Source organism: Dermacentor andersoni, chromosome 3, assembly GCF_023375885.2.
Source record: "Dermacentor andersoni chromosome 3, qqDerAnde1_hic_scaffold, whole genome shotgun sequence".
Classification (NCBI taxonomy): Eukaryota; Metazoa; Arthropoda; class Arachnida; order Ixodida; family Ixodidae; genus Dermacentor; species Dermacentor andersoni.
The window spans coordinates 151,123,807-151,149,603 of NC_092816.1; the positions used below are offsets into that span (position 1 = coordinate 151,123,807).

Genomic DNA, 25,797 nt, shown 5'->3' on the forward strand with positions numbered 1-25,797 from the left:
TTTCTAACACTAACAAAAGCCTGGCAAAACTCAGAAGAAGAAAGTCCCGCACTCACCAAACCTCGCAGCCAAGACTTCAGCGCAGTCGTTCCGCTGCAGGCAACCAGTCATCACACAGGGCTCGTTGCACTGCTCCCGGATGGTCGTTGTGCTGCTCAGCATACAGTCAACCGCATCTCTTCGCTGCTGGCCTCCGTTGTCGCGATCTCACCGCTGGCAACCAGTTGTTGGGGTCTCGGTGCTGGCGCCTTTTTTTGCGAATGGGTCGCAAGCCCCAAGGGTAGCGTTGGCCTGGCGGCCTGGGGCACTGGAAGCATCCGAAGGTCCCGGCAAAGCATGAGTAGACTGGTAACAGAACAACTTGTTTATTCTAACATAGCAAAAGAGCGGCCGGTCAGGTCGACCGAAGTGGAGAGACGGGAGAGCACGTAACTCAACAGTACAAATCGGAGCCTCTCTCCTGGCGTCCGGGGGCAGCTGCTCTTATACTCTCGGCGTCGCGGGCCAGAAGGAAGGTCACGGGATGAGCCCACGACACGGCGGAGCATGAGCCCACGACGGCGCGCACGGTCGAGCCGAGAGACATGGTGAGCAGAGTGTAGTGACGCCTCGCCAACCCGCCGACGGACAAACCTGCTGGCTCCTCACTTGGGGAGCTCCGCTCCCCGGCTGCCGCGCTTTGACAAGCGTGGGCACACACACACACACGCACACACGAAGACACGTGGCACTGAAACACGCTTGAACACGCTTGGCGGGGAGGCGTCGCGGCGGCGTCGAACGGGCCAAAATGTCCGCCGCTTTGAACGAAGCCCCGGCGTCCGTTGCATCCGCGCCGGCATTACCGCGCGTTGTAGGCGAAACGTAACAGTGTCTAGCCTGTGTCACTGTTACAAACGTATTGCTTTTCTTTTCTTCTATGTATACGTGATGTAACCAAAACCATTTTGTTCTTATGTACTGTTCAAATAGCAATGTAAATGTTACGCATGTATGGCTCTCTGAAACCAACAGACCTTTCATGTCCCTTCGCTGCTATATTCTGTGACGAGATTGGCAGCATTCATAAATAAATAAATAAATAAATAAATAAATAAATGCACACGTGCTGGCAGGAGTTAAGGTGATGTACGTACTTAATGACGCAAGGTTCCTCATAGGGCATATTCTGCGAGTGCAACACATCCACCATTGCGGAGCCATCATTGTCTCGCAAGCCCGACCTGCACCACGCTCATTTCTCCATGCAGGATGGATGGATGGATATTATGAGCGTCCCCTTTGGAACGGGGCGGTGGGTTGCGCCACCAAGCTCTTGCTACTATACTGCCTAATATCCTACCTAGGTTAAACAATGAAAAAAGAAAAAAAAACACTCTGAACTACCACGCCCAAATTTTCTGATCCCCTATTGCGAACTGTGCTTTTGTACGTCTCCGTCTTTTGTCGTTTCGCTACTTTTCTTCCACCAATCCTCCAGACGCCTCTTACTAGGTACGAGGGCGACGTGCGCGCCCTGGTGGACGGAGCGCGGGAGCAAGTGTCCGCCCTGCTGCGCAACCGCACCGCGTGGATGACGGCCACCGAGCTGTGGACGGCGCTGCAGAGGCTCGACGCGCTGCGGGTGGTCTTCCTCGGGGAGCCCGATGACAGCGCGGAGCACCTGTCGCGGTACTACGCAGCTGCGCTGTCCGGCATCGACACGGGACACTCGTTGGCCCGGGCACGCGGTTCGGCGATGGCAAGGGCACTTCTGCACACGCTTCACTTAACCACTAAGGCAACGGCAGCAGCAGCCTGGCGCCGTGAATATTTAACAAAGGCCGCCAGTTTAGATACACAAAAAAATGTCCACGCGGCGGCATCAGCATGAGGATATTGAGGGAGTCTTAAGCTTTACTCAGCTATCACCAGAATTCGAAAGTCGGACAAGCGTCACTTACGCGGTGGAAGCCTGGGAATTTCGAAGCCTCAGCATCACGATAGCGGCTGGACCTAGAATATGTTTTGGTGCGTTTAGCTATGCTTTCCCTCTGGAGCACTGGCGGCCCTCACATTAAAATGAGGCATTGAAGGATGCCTCATACAAGTATGCACATACAAGTTTTTATGAATGTGAAATTGAAAGACAGGGTGGCCTTAGGGTTATCGTGCCTGTGTAGAGATTGCTACTTATAGGCGAATATCATTTGCCACAAATACGTACGTAATTAACAGAGATATTTAAATTAATATTGCACTTAATTATTTAAAATACCCAACCTGTCCGCGCAGCTGCAAGTTCTTGCAAGGGATACGTGCCTAATCCATTTGCCTTTTCAGGCTTAATAACATCAAAACTGCGGGCAGAGAATAGCAGTTGAATCGATCTCGCAGCTCCCGCCTTTCACCACACTGGCATCGCTGGTACCATTCAGTTGCTGACGTTAGCTGATACCAGACTGAATCGATCTTAGTTGTGCCATTGAGGCTTCGCACGTAGTTTCGTTGATCCTGATTGCTAATGGCAGGCGCCCTCTAAATTCTTCCAGCTAGAGTCATTTGGCTAGTCAGTTCGCTGCACATAGGATTTCCCCAATTGGGGATAAGATTCAGTTTTATTAAACGCATGTAACCAATAGTTGCTCCTGTTGACGAGGTAGTTGGATGCGATCAATCTTTTTCCGGCAGAAAACCGCATGTATTTTTCACTCCATGTTAATTTGAGTTTTTTGGCAGTGTAACGAGCGTTAGCCCACCTTATCATAGATCTTATCTTTGCCGTGTGTGCCTCAAGGGTGGCAGAGACGGGAGAAATCCTATCCTAACGTGTCGAGCAGGTGCTCGAAGGAACCTTTCCTAGCGCTATTCCGTGCCGCTGCTCCTCAGCAATGCTTAGTTTGTCGCGTTTTTTTATCTCTAGAGAAGTCAACAGATGCAATTATTTCACCACTCTGGAACACGACCACAGGTCGTTTGTCTCGGACTCACTGGGAACGCTATCGGGGGCCTCCGCGTCGCAGAGCGAAATTTTGGACAGCGCGACCACCTTTTCGTCGAGGTCGGCTGCCAGGGGCACCCTTCTCGAGGAGTACCTGCACCAGCAGAGGGCGACCAACGAGCTCTACTGGAACGACCCGGGGCGAGTCGAGGACAACCTCGAGACGCGCTGGCCTTCGCTGCGCGTCAAGCCCCGGGCCGACTACTTCGAGCCGCGGAACACGCTGCTCATCTCGCCCAGCCTGGTCTCGTTCCTGTCGGCGATGATGGTCGGCCTCGACCCGCTCGTCGTGCCCGTGCTCGGCACCGACGTGGTCCGAGCCCTGCTGAACGTCGTGGTCGCCAGCCAGCGGTCGGAGGGTGCCGGGGAGACTGGCTCGCGGGCCGCTGCGCAGCTCGCTCGCCACGTGACTCGACGCAGAGAGGACGCGATGCGCTGCCTGGCCGAGCAGTACGCCAACGTGACGGGCGACCGCAGGGCGTGGCCCCGCTTGCGCGACGAGCTCTTCTTCGACTCTGCTGTCGTGGAGCCCCTGTTCGAACTCTACAGGGTGTACCTCGCAAAGGTGGTCTGACTTTGCTCGAAAATGTTTTCGCATTGTTCATTAGATACCTAGCGTTTGAACAAAGCCTTGCCTTGTAGGAGGTTATGTTATGGCACAACTGCGCAAACAACGCGGACACCGACCGCCTAGAAACAATAGCAGCTGAAATGAAAGCACAGAAAGCTGCAACACGATAACTTTGTTCGCAGTCATCTCCACTTATCGCGAAATCATCGAGCATCATGACACAAGAAAGTTGATAGGTGAATTAGAGAGAAAGAACTGCACGAGCTCGTATTGAAGCGAGGTGTAGGAGTTCTTAATCGAACTGTTAAAACCAAAAAGCCCGCAGATGTCCCCTCTCGTGATCTTAATTCAAGTCCTGCTTCGCGTTTTGACGATTTAATGTTCTTGATTAGGCTGGCGCCTAGACATTTGTTATATCTGCTTTTCCCTTGCGTAGCGTACCGTAGCTGGGCAAGAGTACCTTGAAATGTCTTTTTCAATACAGGCAGAAGTTTAATGTCGCATTGCAACGCACATGCTGTGATATCGATTTTGTATGAGCGCCGAAAATATTTCTACCACCCAGGGGCTCTTCAACGCGCGCTAAACGTAACTACAAGAAACGTTCTCTTTTTTTCTTTCTTTGCATTCTCTGCCCAGCCGAATGTTGCTGTCTTGGTGGGGAATCAAAGCCGTGAACTCAGGCTTATCAGAACACAATAGCCCGAGTACACTTCATCATCATCATCAGCAGCTTGGTTACGCCCACTGTAGGGCAAAGGCCTCTCCCATAATTCTCCAGCTACCCCGGTCATGGACTAATTGTGGCCATGTTGTCCCTGCAAACTTCTTAATCTCATCCGCCCACCTAAGTTTCTGCCGCCCTCTGCTACGCTTCCCTTCCCTTGGAATCCAGCCCGTAACCCTTTTCGGTGAGTACACTTGTACTCACCGAAAATGTGATAAACAAGAGAATCCGCAGCTTAGAGCACGTGTTTTGGAAAAGGCGCTTGTCATACAATCAGATGCTAAAGAAGACGTGCTTTCATTCTAGCCGATCGCAGGATCGCGCTTTTATTTTTGAATTAAGCGGTGTGTTCCCCCCCCCCCCCCTCAAGAGAAATTCTTAGAAACAAAAGTTCGTCTTTTTAGACGATGGTTCTCGCTGATCTGTCTAAGCGAGTAAAACAATGGAGTCTATTTTATTAAATCGTAATGCCTTTCAGCCCTAAATGCACAAGACACACAGAGTTCCACGGAGAGTTCAGATTTCTAAACAGCCTTATTGACAGGTGGAGAAATGCCGAAGTAAGGTGATGCATAATTGTGAAAGAACGCATTACATTTAGGTCACCGGAACTTCAACTTTTGACTAAGTTATAACTGCCGCCAACCTTCGACAAAGGAGGCTGCACCTATCTACACGTTCGTCCGTGTACATTCAGCCTGTATAAGTGGTGAGATTCCTAGCAGGTGGTTTCAAATTTCTTTATTGAAGAGCACAGTAGTAGCATCTTTCAGGAAAGTGCTTTCGAGCACGTTCTTCAACGGCACCGCCGTCACTTTCGCAAGGGTAATTATTCTGCGACAAAAAGTAACGATTACTATAAAGTGGCCGGGAGCGCCTTAAAGCGAAGAAAAAGAGAGTGCGCACTAGTGACTGCTCTATCTCCAAACCACAAAATATTAGGGAGCTAAAATGACGGCGATTTATAATAGATGTACAAAGCCGCACAATATTAAAGAAATGAATGGTCTGAAAATAGCTCGCTCTGCTATATTTTGGCGCTACACTCTGATGACACGAGTTAGTTAGCACTTAAGAGGCGTACTTATGTAGGCAGGTTTTGTAATGTATAGTCAACCACGAAAGCTTACTGACTCTCGTTCTCAGTAAACGTTGAATTTCCAAGGCGCTCTGGATCGTAGCTTGTATAATCGTACAGGCTGGGAAATCGGGATACTATATGCAGTATAATTCTGAGGCTGTGGCGATATAAATCTCTTCCCTTTAAATCTTTGGCATTGACTGCGCACATTTTAGTACATGTGCTCGTACACACTGGCTTTTGCCGCGACCTCTCCTCATTCCTTTCTTATGCCAGTCAGACACTTCCAGCAGCCTCCTCGAGGCAGTGTCGTGCAGGATATTCCCACATTGACACCGGAACACGGTTCCAATCTCGCTCACTCCAGTACCCCGAGCTGCGTGATGGCCCGAACATTCCCGAGCTGCCGGGCAAGAACTCGCTGGAACTGTTCTTCGTCAACTACGCTGTGGCCCACTGCGAGCACTCACCGCGGTCGGTGGACGTGGCAGCTTCGACCGACGGAGAGAGGGCGCTGTCGCCGGCCGCGCGACTCAACGTGGCTCTCATGAACTCCAGGGTAAGCGAACGGCACTTCCCGACAGTCGCTGGAACAGGGTGAGGCTATCGCTCATCCCAAAAGTAGTCTGTCGAGCGTAGTTTGGTCGCGTCGTATTGAGACTATGCATGGGCGTCGGGTATAGTACTAACTAAACAGCAAAGTTACGCTTCCAAAACCCATCATGCGAAGCAGTGACGCAAAGGCTGGCGCAGTATTATGGGCAGTAAGTATAGCATCGTGTCCTGCAATAAATCCTTGAACGAAAGATTTTCAGGTTCGCGAGATATTTGTTTTCGTGAAGAAAAAAAAATGTTAGTCACTCATGCTCCTAGTCCGATTCGCCCTCCTTTCTATAGGTGGAGCTCTCCGGTGATGGAGAGGCGGAGAAGCGCCAGTCCTTGTCCCTTCTCTTACCTATTCTCTCCCTTTCGTGTCGGAGCCGTTTTATATAAAAGCTGTGGAGGGCGCTTCGTCGGTCAGTCGTTTCAACCAGCTTTAAAGAGAACAGGCACAGTATTTTCCAGGCTTATTCTTCGCTACAGCTGTGGCGGATGGCTGAGGTAAAATCTAGGATGTGTGATCTGGGGCCCGGGAGTGCAAATCGTCTGAGGGCGCGGGTGACTTTATTTATAACGTTCCGGCAACGCACTCTGGGATTCGAACCACGGACACCGGCTGGATCGGCAGGCATCCAAGCGACTTAGGGGAGTGAGCCCATACCAGCTATCGCTGTAAAGTTGAGCTCCTCGCTTGCGGTGGTTCCTCTTGCTCTGAGGCGCACATAAACGCTCATGCGTCGCGACGCTATTTACATTGTCCTGTCTGCCCTTTTGACGCACACAACTTGCACAAGGCAGACCGTGCAACGGAGGAATTTGTGTCGTCACCGCGACACGACCACGAACGCAACAAATACTGGTTATGGCTGCCTCGCGCTCACACCGGCGAAGCAGACGCCTGTTAGTGGCAGACATCCGGTGAGCACATTTTCATATAGCAGGATGCTCCTAAATTCGGACGGCGAGGCGGAGTCGGTTGAGTTCATCCATGGTGGCCCGAGCGCGAAACCACACGGTGGCCTTGCGAGCCCTGAGCCGCACTCCCTGAATGGCTGTGAAACATAGAAGTCACACGCGTCCGACATGCGACCCAGGAGCCATGAACCCCAAGTTGATCTGAAGTTTCCAAAGGAGACATTCTGTTCAAAAGGACGGCGCCTCTGCGTGTGCTTCTAGAAGAGTTGCGATCAGGGTCAGTTGGTACATTTTCTTGAGATATAAGCTAGTCAAAAGACGAAGAACAGAAGAGAGACGTGGCACACACAACGACTGGACAGCGTGTTTCTATTTTGTTCCTACTGTTGTTCATCTCCAGAATTTCGGTCTCTTCAAACGCGACAAATGAAATCGTGCCGATCTTTAACTTCATCTTTCCACATTGTTCAATGTGCATGTGCATTTTCGGTCTCCTCCCTTTTGCAGGCTTTTGCGGCCGTCTTCCACTGCAAAGACGACGATTTAATGAACCCACGCAGCAGATGCGAAATCTGGTGATACAGAAGTGATGCAGGCTGCGTGGAGAAAAACGACGTGCACAGACGACCCCACCGACCTCAAGGCAATGTCAACCTGCAGCAGGGCTCTCTCGTGGCTAGGCATGCGCAAACGCTTTCTCCTTTTTTTTTTTCACCGCATGGTAAAGAAAGTGTGTAGTGTACATTCTCGATTTCATGTCATTCTCTCGTAAAAGCTAATACACTCCCCCATTGATTTTCTTAACAACTTCACCCCGCCCTTTAAGCCTGTTATCCACTAGCGGAGACCTTGCGTGAGATTTAGAATGTAACCCGCCGTGGTTGCTCAGTGGCTATGGTGTTGGGCTGCTGAGCACGAGGTCGTGGCATCGAATCCCGGCCACGGCGGCCGCATTTCGATGGCGGCGAAAACACCCGTGTACTTAGATTTAGGTGCACGTTAAAGAACCCCAGGTGGTCAAAATTTCCGGAGTCCTCCACTACGGCGTGCCTCATAATCAGAAAGTGGTTTTGGCCGGTAAAACCCCATAATTTTTTTAGATTTAGAATGTAGTCGCGAAGTTCTAGCCGGCAAGCATCCCAAAGCCAATCGTGAGTGATAATCACATGTGCTGCTTTATTGCATCTAGAATTTCAGTACTTCCTTGGCTGCCGCGATTCACGTTCTGAGCTGATCGCCTTGTGTCAGTCAACGCGTCACGTTTCATTGGCTGCTTTCTTCCCTTTATGAAGTGAGCTGGAGAGTTTCAAATACGGGATGTGTATGTCATGCTTTGCAACGTTCTTTTCGTCTGTAGCAAATATTTGAATTATGCGAAGCGATCTTGTTCTCTGAAATAAATCATACAAATGTTTTTCAAGCAGAGTTTCTTTGATCAGAATGGTGTGTGCGTGCGTGTGTGTGCGTGCGCGTGCGCGTGCGTGTGTGCGTGTGTGCGTGCGCGTGCGTGCGCGTGCGTGTGTGCGCGTGCGTGTGTGCGTGCGCGTGCGTGCGTGCGTGTGCGTGCGTGCGTGCGTGTGCGTGCGTGTGTGTGTGCGCGTGCGTGCGTGTGTGTGTGTGTGTGTGTTCCAGGCAATATCGAACCCGAGTGTGTGTAGGGAGTTTCCGTCTGATATGATAGCATTGCAGCATTTGTTGCGCTCCCGGCATGCTCGGTTTCGATAAGCTCCGAAATTGAAATATGCATGTCTGGAATTAGGTGCAAATTTCGAGACATTGGGATCAATGTATTTCAAAAGCCACGAACGGGACAGGAACACAAACCGAAACGCCCGAATTATCGAGGCATTCCATATCAAGAGAGATGGTGCAACATGTGTTCGCCAGGTATTTGTTTCACTTTTTTGTTCTGACAAAATTTGCGTTCTTGACAATCACGTGCCATCTTGAGATTTTAATCATTGTTAAGCTACCATGTGACCTCGCTCCTTTACGTATCGCGATTGTACATATTCTGTATATCTTTTAATAAATGATAAACAGAAAACTAATTAAGAGTTCGTGTCGCCGTCTTTGTCTCCGTGTGCCGATCAGACTTGTACACGTTAAAGAAAAAAAGAAGGAACCCATTACAATGCAATTATTCCACGAGGCTTTGGAGAACTTGAATGACAGCTCGTCCCGCCAATAAAGAAACTGCTTACATGTAATTGATTACTGAAAAAAGTATTTGAATTGCAGTGACCCTTACCGAGCAAAAATAGTAATAGTTAAATTATAAGATTACCAAGAAATGTTATTGATTAGAAGGTATCATTTACATGTAATTTGTTACATACTACTGTAATCACGTTCTCGCTCCTTTTTTTTTTCTATTTTGACCCACTACCAAATCGCGTGGTTTTCTATTGTTCGGCAATAAAAACGTCTTTAAACGCATGGAGTTCCCTAAGTATTATTAGAGCCTGTCGCCGAAACTAGACGAGACAGCAGCATTCGATGCGAACGAAACCGAGATTCTTCTTCTTTCTGTTCTCTTTATTGCTTTTTTTAGCGCGTGCCTTTGGAGCCCGCCTTCTTCTATGTGAATGCTATGCGAATGGTAGGAACGCTAGAAAAGGGGGTATGTGTTTGAGTTTCCGCATAACAGAATTATGTTTTCTGGTATATTCAAATTAAACTCTGATGTTGTCATTTCCGTAGGTTGTGTTTAGGTGTTACCTTCCGATTTTTCTGACTCGCTTAACTTTGAGGAATTCCGTTAGTTAGGTAACGCTCTGCGTCACGCTGTGGGCCTGCGTGCTTGTGGTTCGGAATGATCTTTCGCGAAACGACGTCCGACGCTGACAGTGGATTTTTGGCGACACGGTGCGTTAGCGCGCGACACCGGTAATAAATAAACGTGATTTCGGAAATATCTGTCGCTGCATTGCCATTCGCACTATTGTCGACAGTTGTGAGATGCGTCCTGCCATAATTTTAACGCGACAGCGTTTAGGGCCCCGTGTCACAGAGAAATCTAGCGTCAGCGTCCCGTGTCTGGTATCCCCGTCCCGCGTCGACCGTCTTGTAGACATATATGATCTCATATCGTGCAAACTCCACCATGCGTACCCAACCACGCAGACCCTCCGTGTATTGCAAACAAGTTACCAAACTAATTGAATTGCTCAAAGTAAAATACGTCAAGAAAATAATGAAGTATGACTTACACACAACCCACAGGCATGATAGCGTCGGATAGTAACTTGAATATACGAGAAAACATAATTCTGTTACGCGGAAACTCAAACAAACCTCTTTTCCATCGTTTCTACCAGACATAGACCGGCCACGGGGCCCGCCATTTGCGCGCGCCGGCGCGCGCAGATTTTGGAGGCTACGGAGCGGCGCGTCCAGCTCCTTGCAGCGCCTCCAGATGGCACTCGCTTTCGTGCATAGCGTTCGCGGCCAGTTTCCGGGTAAACATTACGGTTACATAAGCTGCAGTTGCCGGGAAGCGTGAGAAGAACTCGGAGAACTTTTAATGATATCGCGTTCCACTCTTAAAGGCGAAACATAAGCGTCCTGTAATTTCTTTTTTTTGCATTTTGCGACCATATCAAGTGCGGCCGTCGCGGCAGGGAATTGATCCAGCGCCTTCGGGCTTACCAGAGCATTGCCAGAGCCACAACGCAACCACGGCAGGTAATAAATATTTATGTTGCCTGTAATAGAATCACGCCCTTTAATATGTTCCACCGGACGGGTGGTCTGTTTGAAACCTTGCTAGCATTAACATCTTCGGGCGCTTGTAAAGAAATTCTACAATATTTTACTTCGCGAGAACATTAGCCATAATCTCTCTCCTATTTTCACCAAAATGTGATCTTGCTGGCGTTTGCATTTGCCCTAGGGCAGCAGCTTAAATTCTGCATGGTTCCTAAAACAAAGCTATGATGCGACGGATAGCCTGCATATTGTTGTGCCATTACCACCAGCCCGGATTCCGAATCTGCAAGATGCAAAATTATCCTTCGAGCGCCCAAATTCTCCCTTGAAAAGTCAAGATGCTGAGCCGTCAGGCAGCGGTGTCCTGCGGGAGAAGCATCGGCGAGCAACTTGTTCAGACGTGTCGCCAAGTGCCAGACAGCCCGGCGCCGTAGACACCCACTAGGTGACCTCCGGCCCTTGCCTGAAGGTCACCGCGCCCGCCACGTTTGAACCAGGTGGCCAGCGCGGTCGCTGGTTGGACCTCTCGGACGACCGTCGAGTGCTCGCTTTGTATTGGGCCGTTTGGGTGACAATGGTTTTGGGGGGGCTTATAAGCGGAGGCGCGCCGCCTGAAAAACCGGATCCGCCGACTCACCGGGAGCGAGTGCCGCTCTGGACTGGAGTGAGATGTGTCACGCGTTTTCGCCGGACGTCGCCGTGCGGGAACAGTCGCGTTTGCTGTGAGCTCTCGGCCCCAGTGCCGTTCCCTTCATGTCCTGTATAATGACCTGTATATAGTGTATAAAGTCCCTTTTGTTATTCTCATCGACGCCTGGCTCGGAGTCTTCGCTACCAACGCTCTGTCACGAAACGGGTGACGAGCGCTACGGGACCACAAAGTCGTAATAGTGGTGCAGCGGTGCAAAGTCGTAACAGTGGATGGCAGCTACGGGATTGACCGGCATCAGCTACCTTGGCGCGGTGAGTGCCTGAAGTTTACCTCAAACACCAGACTTTCTCTGACACAGGTTATAGTAGCTCAGGGAAGGATTTGGTGTTGCATTGTGTTAACCTTGTGTGTTTCAAGCCTAGTTAGAGTGTTTTGAAAACCAGGGGATGCTGAGGGGGTAAACAGGGCAGTGTGTGAAATACTTGCATATGTCTTACTAGTAGCATTATAGTAGCGTACGGCAGGTATATTCAAAAGGGGCAAACAGCAGGAGGACAGTGTGAACGATGGAGAAGTACAAGGTCAAGGAACTTCTCCAAATTTGTGAGGAGTTGGGCATTGAGTTGGGCTCAACTAAAAGAAAGAATGCGATCCTTGAGGTCATGAGGACTGGGGACGTAACGGCTGAGGAAGCCGCAGAGGCCTGGGCGGATATCAATGAACGTCGGGAAAGGGAGGAAAGGAAAGAAAAGGAACGTCGGGAGTGGCAGGCAGAAAAGGAACGTCGCGAGGAGGAAAAGAAGGAGAAGGAACGGTGCGAGGAAGAAAGGAGAGAGAGGGAACGTCGCGAGCACGAGCTTAAAATGAAAGAGTTGGAGACCCGAAATAGCTCGCCGGCGCCTAGTCTAACTTCTAACGTTCCAAGAATACGCGATCAACTTCCACCCTTTGTCGTCGGAGAGGATATGGCCAAATACCTCGTGAAATTTGAGCACGTGTGCGAACGGAATAGCATTGAGCGATCCCTCTGGGCACAGAATCTGGTAGCGTTGCTTCATGGGGAGGCATCAGACGTAATAACTTGCTTATCGAAAGAGGCGTTTGAAAGCTACAGTGATGTGAAGGAAGCGCTACTGCGGAAGTACAAATTGTCGGCCGAAGCTTTCCGGCAGAGGTTCCGGTATGCAAAAAAGGGCAAGGAGTCGAATGTTGACTTCGCGTTTCGTCTAAAAGCCGACCTGGTGGAATGGCTGAAGGGCGAAGAGGTTTACGACGACCGCGACAAAATCGTCGAATGCATCGCGTTGGAGCAGTTCTACCGTTGCATTGACGAGGATGTCAGGCTCTGGCTGCAAGATAGGCTAAAGGAGGTTAAGCTAAACAAGGCAGCAGAGTTAGCGGAAGAGTATTACACCCGCCGCAGCTTGCACAGCAAGGCAGTGCGCGTAGAAAAGGCAGAGAGGAGAGATGGGTTTTCCGGGAAGCCCGACGAACGGAAGCCGTTAACTTGTTACAATTGCAAAAAGCAAGGGCACATCGCTGCAAACTGCCCCGAGAAAATTGCTTTTGCAACAAAACAGCGAAACGATACGACGCGTTATTTTGAAAAACGGAAACCGTTAACCTGCTACAATTGCAAAAAGCAAGGGCACATCGCTGCGAACTGCCCAGAGAAAATTGCTTTTGCAACCAAACAGCGAAACGATACGACGCATTCGTTTGAAAAATGGAAACCGTTAACCTGCTACAATTGCAAAAAGCAAGGGCACATCGCTGCGGACTGCCAAGAGAAAATTGCTTTTGCAACAATACAGGAAACGCACAAGAACATACGACTATTGGAGCCATATGTGCAGGAAATTAAGGTAAACGGCAAGAAGTGCCGAGCACTTAGGGACTCTGCAGCAACTATGGACGTGGTCCACCCGTCTTTCGTCTCCTCGAGTGATTTTACGGGAGAGTGCGCTAGGATACGGCAAGTGGCCGAGGAGGAGAGTGTCTGTTTACCGATCGCAACGGTTAGCATTGAAGGAGCGTTTGGGAAACTTAACACAGAAGCCGCTGTGTCTGCCGCCCTCCCGAAGCGATTTCCCTACCTCTTCTCAAATAGCTCGGAGCAGCTGCTGAAGGATCAGGGCAAGTCATTCTTTGCCGACGTGGCGTACATGGCCCTCACGCGATCCAAAGCGCGCCCGCTGTCGAGGGAACTTGACTTTGCGTCGGTGAGCGAACAGCGGTGCGGCACACGGACCGATCAAGGTAACTTGAGTGGCGAGCAGGCACGGGAGAGGCAGAGCTCGGAGGCTGGCCTGGGCGAGCGTGTTCTGGAAATGAGTGGGAGTGACGCGTGCAGTGCTAGCCTCGATATGGAAGCGACGCCGCAGTTAGGCGACGCGGGCTCCACACTCGCTCCGGTTTCCGCTAGCCGGCAGGAGCAGGCTGCAGTTGAAAGGGAAACTCTGATTCGCGAGCAACAGGAAGACTGTTCACTAGCCGATCTGAGGAAGAGCGTCAAACGGGGAGTGAAAAAAAAGAGGGTTTCATTTGGCAAGGAATCTGGCTTATTGTACCGCCACTACACGGATAAGCAGGGTCGCAAATATAAGCAGCTTCGGATTCCGCGAAAATATCGCCGGGAAAAATAAATGACCTCATTTGCTTCCTCAGTAGTATGTTTTCGGTCCAAGTGATTTCAAGGGGACCATTCTATTTGTCATTATTATTGCTGATTATTAGTTGTTTCTGATATTTTTTTGTGTTGTTAAGTTGAAAGCTGGTTGTTTGAGCCTTGTGTACTAGATCGTACACCTGCCTCTTGTTGCAGCGGGAGCAAAAAGGGGGATAGCAATTCAGTTAGGTTGATTTGGATTATAGCCTTGTCTGGTGTTTGACGGGAGACAGAGGGCACTTGTTCGTGTTGGGTGTTGCCTTTTGCCGGTCGGTTTTGCAAGCTGCAGAACGACCAACCGGGACCAGTGGCGAGAAGCAAGGGCTTAGGAACGACCCGAGCGGAGCTGGTCGAGGTGCCTTGGCGACAACGCGGTGAGCAGAGCTCCTGTCCTGGCGAGTCGGACCTGGGCACGTGAAGTTACCTGGCGTCCCGACACTGGACGTGAACTTGGACGAGCCTGACGAACGTGCGCGCCTGGCATCCGAGCCACGTGGAGGCAGCTCGTCTTCTCGGCGCCTTATCTGAGGGCGGGGATGCTGTTGTGCCATTACCACCAGCCCGGATTCCGAATCTGCAAGATGCAAAATTATCCTTCGAGCGCCCAAATTCTCCCTTGAAAAGTCAAGATGCTGAGCCGTCAGGCAGCGGTGTCCTGCGGGAGAAGCATCGGCGAGCAACTTGTTCAGACGTGTCGCCAAGTGCCAGACAGCCCGGCGCCGTAGACACCCACTAGGTGACCTCCGGCCCTTGCCTGAAGGTCACCGCGCCCGCCACGTTTGAACCAGGTGGCCAGCGCGGTCGCTGGTTGGACCTCTCGGACGACCGTCGAGTGCTCGCTTTGTATTGGGCCGTTTGGGTGACAATGGTTTTGGGGGGGCTTATAAGCGGAGGCGCGCCGCCTGAAAAACCGGATCCGCCGACTCACCGGGAGCGAGTGCCGCTCTGGACTGGAGTGAGATGTGTCACGCGTTTTCGCCGGACGTCGCCGTGCGGGAACAGTCGCGTTTGCTGTGAGCTCTCGGCCCCAGTGCCGATCCCTTCATGTCCTGTATAATGACCTGTATATAGTGTATAAAGTCCCTTTTGTTATTCTCATCGACGCCTGGCTCGGAGTCTTCGCTACCAACGCTCTGTCACGAAACGGGTGACGAGCGCTACGGGACCACAAAGTCGTAATAGTGGTGCAGCGGTGCAAAGTCGTAACAATATGTAACTTACAGTTAAGGCTGCAATTTGTCAACTCACCTTGGACTTTGTTTACACATTAACTATAATTTGTCTCATATTTTAAACAAATGTAAGCAAGGTGCCTTTTGTAGTTCATAGAGGACATCGGGAAAACCTACTATAAACCGCGTGCAACGGAAACAAGCAAGTGAAAGAGAGCGGGCCATATTTTGCGCCACTCGTAAAACACATTTATACCAACCTGAAGTACTTGCATATGTCATTTATTGCGTATGCTGCAAATAACCCACATATTCGGGACTTTTCGTTCGAATTAGCAGCAACGTACACCTTATCTTTACGAAATATAAGCAAGTTACCATGTATTCTTCCCGAGGAAACCGGAGAAAGGAACTACGAGCCTCGTATCGCATATGAAAATAAGGGGAAAAAAGCAAAGGTTCTGTAATTCTTTGCGATGCTTCCATTTAGTTCAGGAACACTAAACCTTGGCCTCATATTAAACTTAAACTTGCCTTTGTTCATCACTGAATTTGCAGTTGGAGACTTGTAGAGTTGTACAATTTTGCGACACTGAGAAATGTAGCGAACGCGGGCAGTATAACACTCTGGAACGCTTGAATAAATAACGCTTCCACTTAATTGAGGTAAGAAGACAAAGAATATATCATTTGTCGCACACAATATGCTTCCTACTCCAACCAAACATAAACAGCGTGCCTCGCATAGTTCACCAATAGAGACCGGGGACAGCAACTATACGGTCTGTGTAAAGTAGAAAAATCGGAAGGACACGAGCATTCGGTAATTATTTTATAAACGCTTAATTACCCTTGATAATACAACCTTTCTGTTCTTGTCATCCATAGCGTTGCCCTAATTCACTCATATGCTTAAATTTCTGCCTTGAATGATGTTTCCGTGGCACAGTGAAAACATGTTAAGCGTTTCACATCTCTTCCAAAGAAGTTGAAAACGAGTATTTCAGAATTTTTTAAAGCCCCTAGTTATCACATACATTTCAAAATTTGCCTGCATAATCACTTCAGCAGTACCCAGATTTCTTGAAAGTATATGCTTCGTGAATCGTTCAGTTATTTAATAAAGAGGAAACCAGACATCCACCCGTTCGTAGCAATTGCTACAAAGGAAACTCATACGGGTTCGTCGAAAGAAAAGCCTCAGAGTTGAAGAAAAATTCGCCCTGGTCCGGAACTCGAACCCGGGATTACCGCCTTTCCGAGGCAGCCGCTCTACCATCTGACCTAACCAGGCGGCTAGCAGGTAGCAGGGCGAAGTCGAAATTATCGACAACACGAAGTATGTACTTAATAAAATGTACGTGAAAACACTCAAATAACTTTTTTTATGGCGCTTCTCTAGTCGCATTAACACCTTCGCTGTAAAGCAACATCGTGGAGCGGGATGAGGGACAGAGTTTGTTCCTTATGGATTGCAGAGTTTAATGTAAACCATCGGCTGGTGTGTTTATACAATCTCAAAAAAAGTAAAGAAAAAAAAGGAAACGGCTAAAAAGGGTACCGCGTACCAAAAGTCGACAGTACTCCCAATGGAAGTTGTGCTGTTCCGCCTAACAAATGCACAATGCAATTTGCAGTAAATAGTATTTCCAAGCTGCAATCTACAGTAAACCTTGCGCAAAATTCTGCGCCTTTCTGTCTCAAATTGCTGCCTACAGTGAAACATGTACTAGTTGCATGTCCGCTACCGAATGAGGGTGTTTGCGAATTTTTTTTTTTTTTCCATTGCTAACGAGGGTCACGCAGACGGTGAAAGGCCTTTGAGAGCTCAATTAACGTTCACAACGCAAGAACCTATTTACTACGTTATATTGGCAGGTGCGCTACCTTACGCAACAGCGTCTGCCAGTGGAGCCAGGTCTTCTAGAAATAAGTAACAGCCCGGTGCTCTCTAAGTAAGAAGAGTGCCCCGAAAAGCATTTTCAGGTGGCGCTAAAAGCAAAAGTAGGCGCACGTAGGCACAAATGAGAGAAATATGCATTTACATATGCATTACAAAGTCAGTAAACGACATCTTAACCCAACCCATAACAATGCTCACACACCAAAATGGTGGACACCCGGTGCAAGGGAGCAAATACTGATTTGCCAATAATCCGGTCGGTTAACATGGGATACGAAGCATATTGCTCAGGTATTGCTCTCGCGGATAACGCGAAGAAGTCTGCAGTTCGTCGCATAATTTGTGAGAGAAGTATTTTTCTTCCCACAGAGCCTCACCACACAGAGGGTGGACCTAATCGACTTGTTCCAAATAAAACGTTTTCAACAACTTCATCCCGAGGACTCGCAAGAGGCAGAATCGAACGTGCATTACGTGAGAAAGACGAAAAGAATGCTCTGTCTGCGGTCGCCGCTAAATATTAATGCAAAAAATAGTAATTCCTGGCAATGATTTCCTTGAGACGAATTAAAAAAAAAGGCTTTTCATTCGTATGAGCGGCTTGCCATTGGCCAGCCGACTTCTCTAATATATGCTATATGTACTATACAATCTATATATCTCTAATAGATGCTATATGTACAGCATCAGCATATGCTAGAATTCTCGCTTAATAACAATTCTCGCATAAGAGCGTTTTGTGAACACGCGCCCTTATTATTAAACTACGCAGACTTTACCGCCGTTTTCTTATTGCGCCACTGCCAGCTTCTTTGCCCATAGAAAGTTGTGCCAATGTCTAGAATCATCATGATTAGCATTATCGGCAACGCCCTACGGGCGCAAGGCCCATGGCGCACGAGCTTCGCCGACTTCAACTTCTTCCGCGAGCTCGCGGACTCTGCCGTCAAAGACGACGACGCAGGTCGCGCGATCACCGCCCGCACGCGAGCCGACACGAGCCAGCATTTGCGTTCCCTGGACCCCGGAGCGGTCACGAGTTCCGTTCTCCTGCTGGCAGCTACGGCCTTCGCCATCGGACTTCCCATCGGAGCGTCAACTCCTCTTCCCAGAGCATCGGTGAGTTCGTGCATCTCACACAGGTGCATGGATCGTTCAACAGCGCAGAGCGTATCAGTCAAGCGCGGCGAGAGCGCGAGCAACTTGGCCGGGCCTAACTGTGGCGTGCCATTGGTATGCGGCGAAACGAGGACCAGTCAACGCAAATGAGAACCCGTCTTTTGTAGTTTCCGAGTTCTCCGGCGCGCAGGACGTAGGCTATATTTAGTGGCGGACGCGTGCTTCTAAACTTCGCCGCATCGCAGACACCCGACGTAACGACTATGTAGCACTGCCTAAATGTCTTATGCATTTGTTTTTTCCTATTCGCGTTTTAATTTATACCAGTTGAACCTTCCGAAGCGCAGCACTGTTTGTGGGCAAAACAAGTGGATGGATAGCCAGTGGTTTAACAGCAGTTGCGACACCTTGCGGGAGGTCTATAGACGGAGCTGATTGCGCTGTTGATAACCGACACAGTATTTTGGGTAACATTGTGAATGCGAAACTTCCTCGCGCTAATAGGCGAACATGACACCTAAGAGTTCGAAGCTTCCGCACAGCTAGTTCGCGGAATTTCAAACGTGAGCGATGCGATGGGTGTATACTGCCATACAATGACGAAAACCCAATCTGAGGCAACCAGCTTGCTAGTTGCGTCATGTGCATCTTTATAGACAATCTACGCGAACGGCGGCTCAATTCAAGTTGTAAAAAACCGCATTCGGGCTCAAGACGCCACTGAAATTTGGTTGAGTGGTGACATCAATCCTAACCTTGACCAGCGCATATCCTCGAGCTACCGCACAGCACGTGATTGTTCGCTGAACGTGGTGATGAACTTGTCGCCTTGTCAAGTTTGCTCCTTGTGCTCTTTGCTCGCTCTGTGTTGACACACACGTAACAGAAGCTCCACCGACGTTTAGATGTCGGCCGTGTTACTAAGGAAGGCGGCCGGCTAATGAGAAACGGCACTTGGGAATGAAACGGTTCGACCCCTCATCTTGATTATATAGCATTTTGAAATATGCAGGTTTTAAGCACTGATGCAAATATTTCTGCACACACGCGCATAAGAAGCAAACCCAACCATTGCCCAATGTCTAAGTAACCGAGAAATCTAGGGATTTCTTGTACGACGTAAGCGATGATTACGAAATATATTACGAAAAGAGACAGAAAAAAAGATTAAAGAAGTTGTCAGGCCATCTTTCATACGCTAGGTTCAAGCTTCTATTTTTAAAAATGAGTGAGATATGCAACTATCAACGTCTATTTCTTTCTTTCCGACGACTGCGAGGTTTATTGATCTTGTTATAAAGACCCCAATTCTTCGGAAATATTCGTCAAAACGACGTCTGAACTTTTTTACGAGATAGCACGCACTAACCTCCTAAGCATATACTTCTGACTTGGGTTTTTCACTTACCCGATTGTAAAATCTTATTTTTCTTGTAAACGCTCCCGCTGTATAAATTTTTGCTGTGACCTGTTCTACTGGCCCCGTATTCACAACGAGCTCTTACGCCAGAATTGTTCGTGAGAGGAAATTCCAGCCAATCCTAACATTGCGAATATCGTTAGCTAAAACTTTTACGGTAGGACTACTCGTAAAGATAATTTCAGTCATTCCTGTTGCCAGACATATTACCAGCGAACGCCTCTGGACAAATGCAAAGGGCACTTGCGAACTAGAAGCTTTGTGGATAAGGCTCATGATGCGGGGTATCGGCGTCTAAGACGTTGGCCTACAATCCCATTGGTGCTTTTGAAAGCCCGTCAATGCATTTTTCTTGGCCAGCAAAATACTTTTTTTTTTTTCTCCACACTCATCGGCGGCACTTCGCTGCGGTGCAGACACTACGACAGCTTTTTCCCGTGTATTCACCGTGCTTCCCGATGCCTTCTTCAGCGTTACTACGACGTAAACATCCACTGATACTCGCGGAAAGCGGAACCGTATAGTGCGCATTAACCGGTTTTGCACTGTCACACTTGGCATTAGGCCTGTCAACACCGTCCACGAGGTACATATGTTTGCCGGTTATTGTAACACTAACCGAGCAACCATTGTTAGGGTTCATGACGAAAGCTTAGAGACGGACAATCTTTGCTGCATCGGCATAACACGGTTACTATCAACGCATCGTTTGCGGCTGACGTTAACAAACTCGATGTTCATGCAGTGTGAAATGACCCTTAGGTCAACCAGCAGCAAAGTGACTTATTTGGTGAAAAATTTTTGCTAAATGTCCCGCTTTTTCAAACGTTTCACATCGTAGTGTTGAATTCTGCATAGTGGGATGTACTTATGGCTTTCAAATTTAATACTCCCTACCTTTTAGCCTCTGTGCTATTTCAATGGCGATGTTATGGAAAATTTTAAAGCACTTCTGTATGAAATAACTAAACGCCCAATGATTAGGCAATGAATATCTCGGATTACTTAAAGTTGAACTTTCAAGATCAAATTCTAGTTAAGGCCGGTGCTTCACAGTAGATGTGCATATCACATATCGCGCTATAACCACCAGTGCAATTAATAACAATATTTCACTAATTTCAATAAGGACTTGTATTATATTTTCAGAGTCTGCGACGAAATAGGCACTGAATTTCACGCCACATTTGGATATGTGTTCCTCAAAACTGGTGTGCGCAGAAAGTTTCTGTAGCGAAAGCTGGAGCTTTGGGCACTGGCTGATTTCAATTCTGCAATAAGAAACGCCCCTGAAACCACTAATCCAAAATTTTGACAACTTTTACTAACTTATAATTGCACTGTCAATTATAGCGCGCATCTTTATGTCCGCTATTGCTATGAAGGCAGTAAAACATGTATCATTCTCTAATATCCCCTAATTTTGGTAATACCACACTGTTGTTGCAGAAACATCTGGTATATAACGTGACTGCTACAAAATGCAATAACCATAGTGTGAATAAGTGGGCACGACAGCGTGGATGAAAACGGTCGTGTTATAAAGCCCGAAGCATGCTTTTCTTTTTCTGAAGTCGATAGGTAACTTGCCAAGTTTTGCATGCCATCTGACATTGTAACTTAGCATTGCAAACGGACAGATCTCAGTGTACTTGCCGACCGAATTTTACCTGCATAGTGTCTCATGGGTTCGATGTTCCTTGTTGTTGCCTTTTCAGACTGAAATCTAACGACAACCAGCGATGGTGCCTGTCCAGGCGCAAGTACTCACGCGATCGCGATCGCGAATGAAAAAATGAAACTCGTGCTCGAAGTGCACGAAATTCGAGAGCGAATTCTCCCGAATTCCGTGGATTATAAGCGCGCGGCTGGTGCTCCAAAGTGTCTTCCGTTAACCCTTTTTGGTCCAAATTTTAAACGACGGGAAAAAGCTCACATTACGTGCATCTGAATAACAAAATTCAGGGAAGGCCCATCCGCGGTAGTTTAGCGTCTACGGGCGTTGCCCTTCTGAGCTCAAGGTCCTAAGTTCGGTGCCGGCCGAAAGAACGCTCGTGCATACTTAGGATTTGGGTGGGCGTTAAAGAGGCCCGACGTCAAAATCATTTCGGAGTCTACCGCTATGACACGCCACTTAATCTGGTAATGGTTCTGGCGCGTAAACCCCGATGCTTAAAAGCAAGAAGAAAAAGCAACAAACAAATCACACTGGTAGTCTTGATAAGGAATTGAAGTTTTTTTTTTCTCTAGAACTGCCAAAAACTCGAACTTGCTGCAGGCAGCATGTGGTTATTCTTCAGACTTCTCAATCCACAATAATAATTAGGGGTCTGAAATATTGTCAGAGAATGTGCATGTGATAACCACTTTTGCGTGCCGCCTAGCTAAGGCAGGGGCCCTACAACGTAACCGTCCATGCAAGCATCGGGCGGTGACCCGCAGGGTTGTCTGAACAGACCAATCAAACACTCTCCCCGTCCATAGGAGGTCAGTTCTGTTTGCTTGAAAAACGAATAACATTGCCTACACTGAGCGGCTTGTCTTATCTGATTGGCTGACAAGAGGCGATGAGCAAACTCAAGTGGAGAGGGTTTCAATGGGGCCGAGCCAGTGTACTTGAAATCGATAACCGGATGAAGAGGGTGGTGGCGGCCTCCACAATTGGTGCGCTTTCCCTCACTTAGCTTGCGGTGGCTGGTCGAAAATCGCGGTGGCATGCAACGGACGCTTAAAAATGATGCTAAGGCGAATCCTCAGCAAAGAAGAGTTGGCATAAAGAGGTCGTAAACGTGCCGACAGTGCTCGAAAATGTTACACGGCTACACAAAAAATTTTTATTATGCTCAAATAAACCCATGCTCTTAGGCAGGTGCGAGCAGCCAGTGCCCGAGCGATCGGCGGCAGCCATCTTTTATTCCTTTCGGAACGGGCCAGCCTGCGGCTATTTAGAAGAAAATTCAGTTTGGTTCGGCCTATTAATGCACCTTTAACGCGTACACGCCACTCTGACGCGGTGAGTTTTTGCGGTTTTGTGACGTCGCATGACAGGCAGGTGAAATGGCTGCAGCCCGAAAGCTTTTGACCAATAGCCAGGGGGGCTAATGGCGAAAAGGTTTCCTATCAGAAATCACTATTTTTCTTTCGTCCACTCCAGCCATGCATAATCAGTGTATACACGTCATATGAGACGGGGAGCTATCGCGCTGTGCCTGACGTCGGGTGACTGACAGGCGAAGTAAGGGTGGCCCAAAAATGCTTTTGACCAATCGCGGAGGGCTGACTTAAAAATTAAAATTATGGGGTTTTACGTGCCAAAACCACTTTCTGATTATGAGGCACGCCGTAGTGGAGGACTCCGGAAATTTCGACCACCTGGGGTTCTTTCACGTGCACCTAAATCTAAGTACACGGGTCTTTTCACATTTCGCCCCCATCGAAATGCGGCCGCCGTGGCCGGGATTCGATCCCGCGACCTCGTGCTCAGCAGCCCAACACCATAGCCACTGAGCAACCACGGCGGGTTTAGGGCTGACTTCAGAATTGGAATAGAAAAGTTTTAATAGCTTTACGTTATAGCGCCCCAGGTTGCATGCATCACTCTGCAGCCTCCAAAAAAATTGAGCGTGGAGGCCCAGCCTCAGCGTGAAGCTACCCATTGATATTTGTGAAATTTCAGGAACAGCGACAATTTCCTGCGGTAAGAAGGTCTACAAATTATGTAATTAGCATAACATTGATTCCTGCTGGGGTTATTGTGCGATAAATAATCAGCGTATTTGCACGATTCTACCGCGCCTCCAATTGTAGCGTCAACCTATACTACCACCCCGATATTTAAAAAAAGTAACTTGTGCCAATTCTACAGCGCGCATAAAGTAATGAAACCTGAGTCGATGCATACCATGTTGAAAAAATGTTATGGATTGTACAAAGGCACACAGGCGCGCAGGCAGCTGAATCTTAGCGGCTTGTCGCTATCGGAGTCTGACGACACCTCCTTTTCGTTGTCTACCGACCGCAGAAAATCATCTCCAGTTCCATATGATGCATTCGAAATGTCATATGTACAGCAAACTGGAAAATGGCGAACGCAAACCCCGGCATAAAAAAAAAAACTCCGTTCGATGACAGTGGGGCTAGCTACCTTGCATTGAGCTTATTTTTTAGTAAGAATCGGTTTCGTTATTGATTTTGAGTAGTTTTAGTTACTATTGTAACGCGCATGCAAATTTGAACGCACTTATTATCCAAAAAAGTGCGCGTTAGAATTGTGCAAATACGGCAATTGCATATGCGTGAAATATATAATACTGACTATTATGATGTCTACGATGTATGATAACTTTTATACCAGTGTTTACGTAAACTGTTTCTAGTTCAATAAGCTTTCTTTGAGCTAACAACCCAGCTCTTGCAGAAATTGATTGCGATATTTTATGTATTCCGAATTATTCGTCGAAGAATGATAAGAGAAAACGTGCACAATTGTTTCGTGTGGAAAGACGCAGCAGAGAAGTCTTCGTCACGTGACTGGCACGCAGTTTCATGAGAAACGATAGTGTTCATTTATTGTCCGCAGACTGCACGCGCACAACGTTGTTTTCCTTACAAGGCGCAAACAAAAATTGTCCACGGACCATTTCTAATATTACGATTATAACATTTCCACTTAGAAATACTTTCTTCAGCAAATAGTTTGTGCAAGCCTACAGGCCTCTTTGTTGATCTCACGTATTGAGTCGGGATGAGCATTCTCGTACGTCCACGCTAAAAAAGATTGAGGGGGAGCGGGTGACGAACACTTCTCCCTCTTCCTTTGTCAAAAAAAAAGAGAAGAAACAAATCACGTGGCCTTCCCCACAAGATAAGGCGTTGCCGTTGTCGCTTAAATTTCTAGGCCGCCGGGTGCGCCCACGTTGCGGGCGCAGAACAACATCGGGATCATCTTAGTGGGTCGCCACTCATTACATGCGCTACTGTATCGAAGAGTCGGGTCGTCACTTTGATCTCTGTGATGTAAGCACTGTCGACGAAACGGACAGTGGTATCGAGGGAGCGACTCCGCGAGACTTACTCGATGACTTCACGCAAGATGCTTAGGCAAGAAACGGCATCTCGACTTGGTGCGCAAAAGAATTTGGCAGGAAAGAAACCGTGGCCAGTGCAAATGCACGTTATGAGTATGTTCTCGTCGCTATCACAACGAAAAGCATAAACTGACGCACGTGCACACAGCACGGACACCACGGGAGCGCCACTGCCAACTGTTTTAATAATTATGCCAGTTTGACAGCGGCGCTCACCTTGTCGGTCCGTCTCTGCGTTGCGTGCCCAAAGTGCGACCCCCTCTTCGCAACTGCTGTGTTTCACCAACTATAGCCGTGCAAGAACTACTACCGCTGTTATTTTATTAGCGCACAGTATACCGCACGCGTGATACAGTGTTCAATCATCGTGCCCGTGACTATACCGTTTTTGATTACCTTCACTTTCTTACCTGTGCAGCCCACCACCTCAACCAGGATTTAAGGAAGAGTAAGTATATGAATTAACGCTGCCATCGTACACTCTTCGCTGAACGAGCAGAGCCGCTTCTAACGAATTTCATCGCGCGTCGAAAAAAAAAAATGGCAGCAGCCCGAACCGCTCGCGGGTCGTCGTTATTGCAGCAGGGTTTCGACGGTGGTGCGAGTTTGTTGGTGAAAGCCCGTTGAGCTGATTGTGGTGAATTCAAGGCGTTGCCCATAACTGCGCCCCCTTACCCGCAATGAAGTTTCCATCTTCACGTGGACAGGAAAATGTGGCCTCTGCGGGTGAAACAAACTAAAGCTGCATTTAAGGGCCACTAAAGAAGCAACACTAAATCAATTCACACTGGTGAACTCTTTCGAAACTATATGTTTGTTTTTCACTAGATGCAAATGATCTAGTTGTCATTAACGGAGAAAAGGAATTGAAAGTTTCGCTTCCGCGCCGGAGTCTCATCGCCATACGTCATTCAGACGTCACAGATTCCAATGTGTTTTTTTCTCGCATTTGAGTCCTTTTGGCACGTCAGATACATATATATATATATATATATATATATTTAACTTGTTACGTGGTGTCTTTCTTTGGAATAAAACCTAGTCCTTCGTTACTAATAGACAATTTACCATCCCCATCTGTGGGAAGTCGAAATCCATGATGTCATTACGGACAAGTTCGAGGACGTTCTTGACTCCTTACTGACATAAGCCTTAATTAAGCGCTATTTACTAATGCGAATGTACTGAGCT

The 25,797-nt window shown here is 48.3% G+C and overlaps 3 protein-coding genes across 5 annotated transcripts in view; all 3 read left to right on the top strand.

The window, feature by feature from the left end:
* The window catches only part of LOC126524261 (uncharacterized), a 32,851-nt gene extending 30,897 nt beyond the window's left edge, over positions 1 to 1,954 (top strand). For 2 of the 3 annotated variants that reach the window (XM_055067402.2, XM_050172589.3), the window contains one exon: positions 1,495 to 1,954. In XM_055067402.2, coding sequence (XP_054923377.1) covers positions 1,495 to 1,873 — 379 coding nt within the window. In that variant the 3' untranslated portion in view covers positions 1,874 to 1,954. Of the gene's footprint in view, positions 1 to 1,480 lie in introns of all 3 variants that reach the window. The other variant, XM_072287339.1, reaches the window with a different exon arrangement.
* An 834-nt stretch (positions 1,955 to 2,788) lies between these two features.
* On the top strand, positions 2,789 to 8,294 carry LOC126524637 (uncharacterized). The gene is made up of 3 exons (XM_050172937.2): positions 2,789 to 3,545; positions 5,727 to 5,918; positions 7,382 to 8,294. The coding sequence occupies exons 1-3, from the start codon at positions 2,871 to 2,873 to the stop codon at positions 7,451 to 7,453; spliced, it is 939 nt and encodes a 312-aa protein (XP_050028894.1). The 5' UTR covers positions 2,789 to 2,870; the 3' UTR covers positions 7,454 to 8,294.
* A 9,600-nt stretch (positions 8,295 to 17,894) lies between these two features.
* LOC126524633 (neprilysin-1-like) overlaps positions 17,895 to 25,797 on the top strand; it is a 41,630-nt gene continuing 33,727 nt past the window's right edge. Inside the window, exons 1-3 of the mRNA XM_055067401.2 lie at positions 17,895 to 18,099; positions 21,238 to 21,278; positions 25,025 to 25,054. Of these exons, the coding sequence (XP_054923376.1) occupies positions 21,262 to 21,278; positions 25,025 to 25,054 (47 nt within the window). The 5' untranslated portion in view covers positions 17,895 to 18,099; positions 21,238 to 21,261. The remainder of the gene's footprint in view (positions 18,100 to 21,237; positions 21,279 to 25,024; positions 25,055 to 25,797) is intronic.